The 13,139-nt window shown below is 42.5% G+C and overlaps 1 protein-coding gene across 1 annotated transcript in view; it reads right to left on the reverse strand.

Moving 5' to 3' along the window:
• The window catches only part of LOC145350212 (low-density lipoprotein receptor-related protein 1-like), a 1,564,930-nt gene that overhangs the window by 453,489 nt on the left and 1,098,302 nt on the right, over positions 1–13,139 (reverse strand). Inside the window, exon 32 of the mRNA XM_080199274.1 lies at positions 9,007–9,156. Within this exon, the coding sequence (XP_080055400.1) occupies positions 9,007–9,156 (150 nt within the window). The remainder of the gene's footprint in view (positions 1–9,006; positions 9,157–13,139) is intronic.

Here is a 13,139-nt window from a genome sequence, read left to right on the forward strand (position 1 = left end):
GGTGAGAGGGTGTGAAGGAACCTGGCCCCACTGCGAAACCTGGTAACTGTCAATGCAGTTTGGAGCCTTCATTTGTGGGCTAGCACCAGTTGTGTCAGTTACGAATTTGTAACCTCGGACCACATATGAAAGGGAGAATCCTATCTGCACAAAATGATGGACGTTTTGAATATTCATTCATGGGATGTGGGCGTCACTTCACTGGCTAGACCAACATATAATGCCCTTCCCTAAGCTGCCTTCTTGAACCATTGTAGACGACGTGGTGTAGAGACACCCACAGTGTTGTTCGGAAGGGAATTCCAGGATTTTGACCCAGTGACAGTGAAGGAGCGGTGATATATTTCCAAGTCAGGGTGGTGAGGGACTTGGAGGGGAACCTCCAGGTGGTGATATTCCCAGGCGTCTGCTGTTCTTGTCCTTCAAGATAGCAGTGGTCATAGGTTTGGAAGCTGCTGCCTAAGGAAATTTGGCAGTGCATCTTGTAGATGGTACATGGCTGCCACTATTTGTCGATGGTAGAGAGATTGAATATTTGTGGAAGCGATAGCAGTCAAGCAGGCTGTTTTATCCTGGATGGTGTTGAGCTGCTAGAGCACTGCTGGAGCTGCATTCATCCAGGCAAGTGGAGAGTAGTCCTCTGCACTCCTGACTTGTGCCTTGTAGATGGCGGAGAGCCTTTGGAGAATCAAGAGGTGAGTTACCCACTGTGGGATTCCTCTAACCTGCTCTGGTGGCCAACCTATTTATATGGCTAGTGCAGTTCAGTTTCTGGTCACCAGTAACCTCCAGGATGCTGGTAGTAGGGGATCCAATGATGGTAATGTCATTGAATGTCAAGGGGCAATGGTTAGATTGGAAATGGTCATTGTCTGGCGTGAATGTTACGTAGGTCTGGGTGATTTGTGGATTCTATCATCCTGTTAGACACTGTTGTGTAGCAATGGTTTCTGTTCTTGTAGGCTGACACTGAATAACATACTGAATCAGTGACAAACTAAATGGTGAGATTTCAGGAATTCAGCAGTATCTCTCAGGGATATTCCCCTGAATATGATCAAGGCATTTACATTCTGATATATGATAAAGATGACACGGTGGTTGGCACTGCTGCCTCACAGTGCCAGGGACTCAGGTTCAATTCCAGGCTTGGGTGACTGTGCATTTGGAGTTTGCGCGTTCTTCTCGTATCTGTGGGGGTTTCCTCCGAGTGCTCTGGTTTCCTCCCAGAGTCCAAAGATGTGAAGGTTAGGTTGATTAATCATGGTAAATCACCCCATAGTGTCAGGAGGACTAGTAGGGTAAACATGTGGAGTTAAGGGGAGGAATAGGGCCTGGATGGGATTGTGGTCAGTACAGACATGTGGGCTGAATGACCTCCTTCTGCACTGTAGGGATTCAATGATTGTATTCTAAGAAAGACATGCTGGTTAGATCCTAAATTCTCCCTCAGTGTACATGAACAGACGCCGGAGTGTGGTGATTGGGGGATTTTCACAGTAACTTCATTGCAATGTTAATGTAAACTAATTAGTGACTAATAAATAAACTTTAAACTTTATATGCTAAAATATGCAAGAATGATGATTATCAGGAGGATTAAAAGAGTTCTCAGCAATGCAATATTGAGGCATAACTTCTATAGAGTGGCAATCATAGTTAGATTGCCAATCTGCTCTTAGTTACTTGCCGTGAAAAACAACTGCTCATTTCTTGCTCAAACCTGCGGACTTGGGTATGGGTGAGGAAAGTAGCAGAAATAGAGGTATGGATACTGTTATGTATGTTGGGCCATAGCCCCTTTAAGGGGACAAATCATGTCACCTCGAGTGTGGGGTGAGCTTTTGGGATCCGCCCAGAGTGCGCAATGAGTGTTTGGAGTGTGGAATGAATAGATCGAATAAAGACCGGCGTTCCCTGATGCCTAACTGTAGGGTAGTTGTTAAGAGGAAGCCTCAAAACAATGGGATTTAACACAGACCACGCTCCCTTGCTTACAGCAATTATTGCCATAAAGCAGATAGATTCATAGGTCCAACCACTTTGAGGAGCCCAGGAGAAGGAATAAGAAGTCTTAACATGGGAACTTCCCAACTCCCCCACCCACTGACCACTGGTTATATCCTGGAACTCGGATGTTATGGGCCATTACCCTCAAATAGCATCTGTGCTCAAGAATAGGCATGTGACTCTCAGCCTTTCAAAAAAACAAATGCCACACACCTTAAAGGCTACAGTAATCACTGCTTAGCAGCAAAACTGAGGCAGATAATTATTCTGTAACAGCCTTTAATATAATCGCTTAGAAACAATGGTGAACTACCCGGTGATTTTAGCTGCAATGTTTTACTAAATTACTGTCAGAAGTGATTTGATTAAATCTGCACAGCAAAATAAGACAGTGATAATTGTCCATCACAATATGCCCCCACAGGGATTGGCTAAGTAGCTACATTTGGAGATAAGTCATACCACCAAGGAGTAAACTTGGCTTTCTGTCTTCCCACTCAAGTAGCAAAGAGATTTTGGTTCTTCCACTGTAAGTGCATCCCTCAAACAAACACTAACAAGTATAAATTTTGCTGGTGGTGACGTGCCATCTTGAGTGTTAAGCAAACAGCAGTCATTTTTGTTGACAAAAGTGAATGCACTGGTATCAACAAACACATTAATATCAATGTAATCAGATATTCATTATAATGCAAGAAACTAGGTTCATCTTCGCTTCTGGTGCTAAACCTGTTGTGTGCTACTGGCAAAAGAAAGCATCTGTTCCTTCATTTTAGTAGCAGAGAACTGTGTGCTGTCTGCGCGGCTTCTTCTGCTGGTTTCTAGCATGTACCAGTGATACAGAAGTTGAATACAGTAGCAATTTCCACTTCCACTAAAAACATTGTCTCTGTGTTGTTCCTTAACAGGAAATTTAATTAATTAGCTGACATAGCTCAAAGCATAGTTGAGACACAGTGTTTTGTCAAATTTGTTCCCTGCTAAGACCAAGTAATATGTTGACAGCACTCATTCAACAATGTCAGCATGTCCTAAAGGTCCTCCTCATCGCCACACTTCCCCCGACCCCACCCACCCCAAACATTCCTTCAAACTTTCAAGGTTGAAGGTTCCTGCTCCTTCAAAATGTTGGTGAGACGTTGATTTTGTGGGGGTATTTCTGACTTTGGGCGACAGTGTAAAGTGTTCCATTGAAGGAGATGAAAATAGTGAGAGTTCCATGAGGAAAACCGATTTGCTATCACCTGTTTTCACATCTTCCAGTCAAAATTTCGCAAGCTATCTGCTGGTTTGCTGAACTCTCCCCCCTACGCCCCCCACCCCACCCTCCGCCAACAAACTCTACTGGCTTCTGGTGTTTGCTTCACTTCGGGGGTGGGGGGCGGGGTGGAATGCAACCGGTATGTAATTCGATTGAAACTGGATCAGTGTCTTTGGCCGGAATCTTATCACCATTCGTGCCGGTGGGATTTTCCCATCGTGCTGCAGTGAATGGAGATTTGGAGATTTGCCAAATTTTCCAACCTCGTTGCAGCAAGAGTGTGCCATGAATGGCAGGTAAAATCACGCCCTTCTCAATTCCTGTTAATTACTGCTTAACATGACCGAATATTTTAATGCTGGGATGGCATTTTAATACATTAATTACTGGTTTATGTGCACAGTATTTTCATGAGCTTGGGGAACAAGTACTCATTGTTAATACTAACAAAACGCCTGCACTATAACAATTAGTCTTTGCATTCAGATGTGAATCGATGATGCTCAAACTGGCATTTACATTTCTTAATTGGGACATTTCTTATTTGGACATTTCTTAATTAACACATTGGGACGATCTTACCAAAATAATCTAAGTCCAAGGTGGGCTTGAAAATGGGAGTTTCTGATCTTTTTTTTGGGTGAGTTCAAATCTGCCACATTATACACTTAGGCAAAAAAAAACTTCAAAAACAGTTTCTTGTCTGGAGAGGGAGAGGGTGGCAGAGCTTAATTCACCCAAATACTGGCTGAAAGCATTGTGCATGGGCAGGACTTTAGCAGCAGAGGCCTGTCAACCAGCCTCAAAAAACAGACTTGAAAATGATTTAAATAAATTATTCAGCTTTGTGCCAGAAATGTGCACGAGGCTGATTGCGTCGATTTCTGGTGTAGGTAAGATTGCGAGAGACTAGAAATTGGGCGCGAATCTGATTTCTTCGCTCTCGCGCGATCCTACTAACTCCTTCTGACCACTGGCCAGCTGCTTGAGGCAAATGCGTGGGGCCAAGGCCAATCATGTACCTGCTCCCCCTGCCCAGGCCAATCCCCCCCTTCACCACAGCGACCTCCAGCCCAAACCCCCAGCATGATCTCTGGCCTGGCACCCCTCCCCACCGTGCTCACTAGCCTGATCATCCTCCTCCCTCCTCACCAATCCCTCATGCAGAATGCACTGAAAGCCCCTTCCACCCACCGTCTGTCCCCAGTTTGGATCTGCCTCCCCAGTAGGCCCACCCCCGCCCCCTATGGCCCCACCCCTGGTGCCCAGAGGGCAGTGCCAATGTGCCCAATGGACAGTGCCATGGTGCCAGGTGGGCAGTGCTAGAATGCCAGACTGGCACTGCCAGGCTTGTACTACCCAAGCAGCACCTTTCCTTGCTTCCAACATCTCCAGTGGGGGGAGGGAGGGACGCCTCAATGGCCTCTGGTTCTACATAACAGCTTTGAATATGATTTAAATAAATTATCCAGCCTTGCACCAGAAATGGGTGCGAGGCTAATTGCCCCGATATGTGGTATCAGTAAGACTGCGAGAGGCGAGAAATCGGACAGACTAAGGGGGGCGAGCGTGGCTGGAAAATCCTGTCCAGTGTCCTACCCAGGCATTCTCCCCCACCCTATCAGTGGTATCAGTAAGATCATAAATCTGATTTCTCCACTCTTGCCCTGTCCATTGGCCGGCAGGCCGCAAAGACATGATCTCCCCCCTTTTATACTGCATCTTTATATGTCAAAATCACATTCGGCACCTTCTCAGTGCTGGCAACGCAAAATAGAACTAGTGAAAATAATAGAATTACTGAAGATTTCAAAATTCAATTCTATTTACTTGCAATTATTAATGTATTTTTCCGGAACCTTAATTCACTTTGCTCAGTTGCAAACTCTGGTACACCTGCCATTTTTTTCAAAACTACAATTCATAGCATAAATACTACTAATCACATATTCCCCAGTCATGATGTGATCACAATATTTTTGAAATAAGTAAGAATTTTCCAATAATCTCGTTATTTCAGTGATGAAATCATTGTTCAGCATTCAAAGGATTAATGGCATCTTTTCTCCAACAAAATGCAATTTATTTTAGAAATAGGATCCTAATATGGATCAGCACTCTGGTGAGTTACTGCTGTTGCTCTTGGCATGTTAAACATTTTTCGTGGTCATGTTGTGTGGATAGCATTCAAATGTGCTGATCAGTCCATGCAGGTTTGAATGCATTCTGTTACGCTGAAGGAGTTAGCTAGCTGAAAGTATGGCTGTAATCAGGTATTAAGGAGCAAAAAGGTTGTATCTAGCAAGGAAAAACCAATCTGCTTTGAATAAGCAAGAAGGAATGCTCAATTGGGTATTCCAAATACAACTGACCACAAGCATCAATGCACAAGGTTGATCTCCTCAGGGAACATGAACAAAACATTGTCACGCTTTTTCACTTGGTGCAAATGGACTGCGTTTCAGTGTATGATGTGGAAAATACAACTTAAAACACAGCTATTGGAAACCTCTCTTGACAAGGGCAGCACCATGGCACAGTCATTAGCACAGCTGCCTCACAGCGTCAGGAACCCAGGTACAATTCCAGCTTTGGGCCACTGCCTGTGTGGTGTTTGCACCTTCTCTCCAAATCTGCGTGAGTTTCCTCTGGCTGCTCTGGTTTCCTCCCCTAGACCTAAGAAGTGCAGGATTGCCCATGCTCAATTAGCATCCAAAGATGTGTATGTGAGGGGGATTGGTGGGGTAAATATGTGGCGTTATGAGGATAGGGCAAGGAAGGACTCTGGGCAGGATTTTCCATTTTGGGGGCGAGTGCAGCCGGAAAACCCTGCCTGATGTCAATGGACCTTTCCATGGTCTGCCCCTAGCCTGCCCCAATTCCCGTGTTGATAGAATGGGAAAATTCATCCCTCTCTCTCAGAGAGTCAGTGCAGATTGGATGGGCCAAATGGTCTCACTCTGCATTGTAGGATTTCTATGATGAACCAAAGCAAGGCAGCTACAAAATAAAATTCAATTACTTTAGTCACTCTGTTACATTATTTTCCCCTTCTCTAATCATTACTGACCTTGTCAGAAATAAGCTATTTACTGATTTGACCTGATTCCAAAATGAGCCAGATGACTGAAAATTGTTAATTGATTGACTGGCATTTGTTAAAACTGATGGAATCACAATTATTGCAAATAAACTGATGTTGCCACTTGGGAAAGAATGAACTTTCAGTAATGAAACAGATATGGAAGAGTTGCCGATGTGATAATGGTCAAATCAAATTGGACTCTAATATGTATTGTCCAGGAAATGGGGGTCAGAGTTTCAGGAGTTGAAAATGCACCACTGCAGATTACCCAGCCCCACTAATCAAAAATGGTGACACTCTAGAGTTAGCACAAGTGCTGCACTGCTTTTCATTATTATTTTATTGAATCGTAAGAACTCCATCGTTCTCTAGACTTTCAGGTTATGTTTTTCCATTTATGTTCTCCAGCTGCACAGTTGCCTCAAATCTCGACAAACATAATGAAGGTCAAGGGTTATGTTTCATCTGGTTGGTAACTTGTGCGATAAGGTGACTGCAAGTTATGTCGAAAGTATAGTTTGCTAAATTATACAATTAAGGTAGCTTCAGTCGCTCTCAGCATCAATTGGCTTTTGCAAATAATAAAAAAAAACACACTTAATCTGGTTATTGAAAAGTTCAAGCAATGGAAAAGAATCAGGCGCAAAAGGAAACCCTCACTGCGGGTTTCCTGGTGATGTAATGTGCAGTCAATGGGAAATCCCATTGACAGCAGCAGGGTTAGACCATCCTGGTGCTGGTGAATGGAGCGCCACCTCCTGGCACAAGAAATACAATGCGGAGAGGCCAGGGAGTCAACACCACCACTACCCCTCTCCCCCACCCCCCACCCCCTACCCCACATCTCACCTGCTATCCATGGTATGTTTGGATTTTCAGACAAGATGCCACACAAGAGGTTGCAATGAAATATTTGGGCTCACAGGGTTGAGGATGATACATTAGTACAGATTAATGAACAAAAAAATATGACATTTTGAGATGGCAGGGTGTACGCACTAGAGTTTAGCACGATGAGGAGCAATCTCATTAGAACACATAAAATTCTTAGAAAGCATGACAGATCTATTTAGAGGCTGTCTGACCTGGCTGAGGAATCTTAAACTAGGGGGGTCATAGGCTCAGGATAAAAGGGGGGGCAACCAATTAGAACAAAAATTAGATAATTTCTTCACTCAGGAGAGCTGTCAATTATCAGAATTCTTTATCACAGGGGGCTAGTGGATATCTGCTCTTTTTGCAATCTTGTGGAGTCCATGGACCATGTCTATGTTACATATTTTAGGCTGCATTTCCTCTTCATTCATTGAAAAATCTTATACCAATGTTTTACATAGAACATAGAACAGTACAGCACAGTACAGACCTTTTGGTCCTCGATATTGTGCTGAGCTTTGTCTGAAACCAAGACCAGCTATCCCACTCCCTATCATTCTGGTGTGCTCCATGTGCCTATCCAATAACTGCTTGAAAGTTCCTAAAGTGTCCGATTCCACTATCATATCAGGCAGTCTACTCCACACCCCAACCACTCTCTGAGTAAAGAATCTATCTTGGACATCCCTCCTATATCTCCCACCGTGAATCTTATAGTTATGCTCCCTAGTAACAGTTTGTACTTCAGTCCCACCTTCCTGATCTATGGGCATCTGGTGCACAGCGGTTGGTTGCAGAAAAGAAGGAGAATCTCCTTGAGAACATGCTCCTGGGCCTAGCTAAATGTGCAACAAAACGTTCAGGCAGCGGGTCACTGAAGAGGTTGTATGACCTACCAGCCCCTCTACCATGGCTATATTCGTGGACGGGTGTTCCTGGAGAGGGAGAAATGGTGTTTGCAGGCACCATCAAGGCCTTCCATGCTTGTTGGGCACTGCAGAAACTGGGGTGTATTATTGACCCCTTTAATCACATTTTGGTTTGATGTTTTAAGTTTCCTTTCTGCTTTGTTTTTTGTTTCAGGTGTTCCCTCCTTGCTTTAGCCCTTAGTTAGTTTGCTTTAGTTTAATTGTTCTACCCAAAAGAAAGAGGGCGAGTGGATGCTCAGTCAACAAGTATTTCCAAGATGAAGGGGTCAATATTTTTTTAGATGCTAAGGAAATGAATGGATAAGGGAATGTGATTAGGAAAGTGAAAGGGGCGGAATGCTTTTGAAGCTGTGGAGAATATGGACCATAAATACAGGAATAAATGCAAGAGATTCAGAGTGGGGAGCTAAAGAAACCTATCTAGACATATTTCTTAGGCTGTGGAATTCATTGCCAGTATTGGTGGCTGGCATGAAAACTGTCATTATTCGGAATTCTGTTGGAATGGGCCATAAAGACCAATAAACATCATTGAAGTTATTTGTTTGCATGGAGGATAACTTCCAACATAGCCTATTGCAAACTTCTAGACTTGGAAGCAAAGAGAGCTGTTTCAATGGTGCCAAAAACAAGAATCTGCTTCACCCTAAATACTACAGCAAGAACATTAATATCTCATCATGTCCAAAATAAGGAAATGTTGCTGCTTTTTGGTAATCGCCTCTTGGGGTAAAGTTCCTCCTGTCAATGATTATTAAAATATCAGCAGAAGGAAGTTTTGCCCCCAACTTACCCAGCTGCATATTCCGACAAATATGTCAATATCAAAATGCCTTAATACTTACCCATAATAGCCAGGGCTGTTGCTTTGGTTAAGTATTGTGCCATTGAGCTGATCAGTTCTAAATTGCCACCTTCCAGGTTACATCGACTGATGATTCCAGTTCCAGAATTAATCCAGTACAGCTTGTTTTCAGTGTAATCCATTGAAAGGCCTGTGAGTAAATAACAGCATGTTTATTTAAATTGTGCACAATTTCAGAGAAACATCGTTTGAGGGTAATGCTTTTTTTAAAAATGAAATACGTGTTGTGAATCTGAGATAAAAATCCAAAAATAATTGCATCACCACGGTTCCTTCAAACCCTCAAATGTTGAGTTCATTCTGCCACAAGTAATGGTTCTGAAACTTTTGGAGCAGTTTAAGTAAGTATGCTTTTAAATAATTCAACACCAATGAATTGTTTGCCAAAAGAGCAAACACATTGGCACATATTACAAAGGCTAAAATTCTAGCTGAGTTGTCGAAGCAGAAGATGATGTCATGACTTACTCTTGAATGAATCTAAAGTGACATATTAATCTGCTACTCTTAAACATCAGCCCTGATAGAAAGGCCATTGACCTGAAATATTGGATGGGATTTTCTGGCCACACACGCCCCAAGACTGGAAATGCCCACCCGAATCTTTAAAAGAATCCACTGAATTTTCTTTCCTGCCCATTACAATTCCCAAAGTGAGCAGAACCAGAAAATCTCATCCATTAACTCTGCTTCTCTCTTCACAGAGAGTGCCTGACTTGCTGAGTACTTCCAGCATTTCTTTTTCTTTATTTCAGGTTCCCACATCCGCAGTCTTCTCCATTACACTTAATGCTTGCTGTTTTGACAAAAGCCTTGTGCGACAGTGGTGGTTAATGGCTTAATACACTTGTTGAAATTCCTTCTTTCTATTACTTTGATGAAAATGTTAACTGCTTCTAATAATTTATATAATAATTGGTTAATATCTTCCCTAAATTAATAGAGACAGAAATATCAAATAAACAAGAATTCATGCATTCTGGCTGTAATCACAGGATAGTAAATATCTGTGCCACTGGACATATTGCCCTCAGTGCTGTGCATGTAAGACAGAATAACACTTTGCTTGGCATAACACAATTCCTCTGAGTGACAATTACCGTCAGATTGCCTCTCTGTTTCTTTTTTTACACTAAGATGGATTTCAGCCCAGATTTAATTCCAAATCAGATTTCTTCATAAATGTGGAATATACCCAGGAACCCTTCTTTGTAGTGCAGAATCACTGGGGGAAGCTAGGACATACCGCCTCTTTAACAGCGCTGGCTGCTGTATTTTGGTCAGTCTTCAACTGTTAGAGAATAAGTGTGAGTTAGGAAAGTGGATAGCGTGGCAGGGTGGGTAGGGAGGCAGGGCAGGAAGTTGCAGAGTGAGCAAATTGGAAGGTTTGGTAGGGAGGTAAGCTTGGGCCACAGAGAGCTGAGGGGAGGTGGGTATCTGAGGGTTGCAGAGGAGTTGAGGGGTCAGAGTGTAGTTGAAGGGTCAGGAGTGTTTGGGAGTGCAGTTTGAAGGGTCAGAGAGGAGAGTCGGGTTGGGGTGAGGTGGGGTTGGAGGGCTGGTAATACAAAGCCGGTTGTGTAGTTGCCAAGAAATTAGATATGTTTTCTCCCTGTCTAATATTTTCTGGGAAACTAGCCAGGTAAGTCAGTCAGAGCCCCCTGAAGTCTTTGATTCTTAAGTCAGAGTTGGAGCATTTTTTAGAAGGCGCCAGATGCAAGGGAGTTGCCCATTTGATGTCAAAACTTCCCAGCACAAGTTCTGCAGAGTCCTCGTGTTGGGACTTCCGAGGTATCTTGAAATGCATCTTCCAGGGCACATAAAGATTCCAATCTTCTTCAGACCAGAACACCTGGGCTAATATTTTACAACATCAAACAGTGGTGTTATGGGAATCTTAGAAGTTCAACAATTTGATTTCACATCATGTAAAATTTGACCTTTAAATTTCCCAGAGACACTTTGTCTTACAGTCGACATTTATTGGAAAGCCTCAGAATATATTTGAAGGAAAAGTTGAATTTCTACAGAATGTTTTGTACTTGTCCTTCAAAATTGCAACAGAAATGTGAACAAATAATGGGAGGCGATGGCATAGTGGTATCATCGCCAGGTGATTATGCCAGAAACTCAGTGAATGTATTAGGAACATCAGTTTGAATCCCGCCATGCCAGATGGTGGAATTTGAATTAAATTTTTAAAAAAACTCTAGAATTAAGAATCTACTGATGACCATGAAACCATTGTCAATTGTCAGAAAAACCCATCTGGTTCTCTTATGTCCATTAGGGAAGGAAATCCATCATCCTTACCTGGTCTGACCTACATGTGACTCCAGAGCCACAGCAATGTGGTTGACTCCCAAGCACCTTCTAACAAGGGCAACTAGGAATGGGAAATCAATGCCTGTCAGCCAGCGACACACATGTCTCATGAATGAATAAAAACAAAAATCTAAAGGAACATAAGAATTGCTAAGTGAGAAAAGATCATAAATAATCTGGTTTATCTTTTCCCATTATGGGTTTTTTCTTTATTTTTTCATGGGATGTAGGCATCACTGACAAGGCCAACATTTTTTGCCCACCCCCTAATTGCCCTTGAACTACATGGCTTGCTGGGCCATTTCAAAGGGCAAGTAAGAGTTAACCGCATTGTTATAGGGCAGGAGCAACAATAAACCAACCAACTAAGGATTGAAGATTTATTTTCCTAAAGTATATTCATGTACTAAATGAGTTATTCAACAATCACTGATGGTTGTCATGGGCACTGTTGTTGAGACTAGCTCTTTTTGTGAGCTGATGTGGTAGGATTTGAACCTATATCTCCAGAGTATTAAACAGGGCCTCTGGTGAACTAATACAGTGACATTACCACTATGCTACCATGTCCCCAGGTGATACAGAAGATAATGATCTGTTGGCTAATTATTGCAATCAATCTCTGTTAATTCATTTGCAGGACACCTAAAAACATGAGGGAAGTCTCAGTGATGGAGAGCTTTTGGAAATCTAGATCCAAAGTCACATTTTTTCCTCCCAAAACTGTTAAACTTGGCCACATCACAAACTCAAACTGAGGACGTCACATGAAGTCAATCCCAAAAGTTCTGTTTTCCAGTGAAATATTTAAATAGTTTGCAAAATCGTCCGACAATTTCTTCCTCCAGAAACATGATATATTCTGTAAATATTATTTCAGGAAACAACTCCCAACCTATCACACTTAATTTTGATTTCAAAGATAAATCACGTGTAAGTACCCCATAAGTACTATTCATATTCAAAAAAATGAATTTCCAAAGTTATACATGTCATCATATACATGATTTTTTTTTCCAAAATCAAACAAGGTTAATGTTTAATATCTTCAATTTTTGGGTCAGATTTCTTCTGGTTGATAGCTTTAAAAAAAAGATTGATTTTAGAAAAGTGAACTCAGGGAAGAAGGTTTGTTTTTCCGTGCACGGGAGGAATTGAAAAGTTAATGGCACAAAACAAAAGATTAATGGGGCAGAATTTGCTGAATATCATGGTGTGCAAATAACATATGCCATTAGTAATGTGCAAATCAGCCAGCAACTTCTGGTCAGAGATACCCTATTAACTGTGAACCATGAAAGATCTCTGCCTGATTGTTCTGCTCTGCTTTTAGCTTCAAGAAAATTTCATCACGTGCTTAATGTCCCAGCAATTTTCAAGAGATTGCAGAATTTGTGCAGAAATGGGCCAGTAAACTTGCCACAGAAAGTTAAATGGAAAAATCAATTCCATATGTATTGGAGGTGGGGGTGGCACAGTGGTTAGCACTGCTGCCATTGTGCCAGGGCTCTGGGTTCAATTCCCGGCTTGGGTCACTGTCTGCATGAAGTTTGCACGTTAGAACATAGAACATTACAGCACAGTACAGGCCATTTGGTCCTCGACGTTGTGCCAAGCTATGTTCAAACCCAAGATCAAGCTATCCCACTCCCTATCATTCAGATGTCTTCCATGTGCCTATCTCATGTCTGCGTGGGTTTCCTCCAGGTGCTTCGGTTTCCTTCCACACACCAAAGATGTGCAGGTTAGGCTGATTGGCCATGCTAGAATGACCCTAGTGTCAGGGGGATT

The sequence above is a fragment of the Carcharhinus amblyrhynchos genome, chromosome 11, assembly GCF_965287045.1.
Source record: "Carcharhinus amblyrhynchos chromosome 11, sCarAmb.v2.hapA, whole genome shotgun sequence".
NCBI lineage: Eukaryota > Metazoa > Chordata > Chondrichthyes > Carcharhiniformes > Carcharhinidae > Carcharhinus > Carcharhinus amblyrhynchos.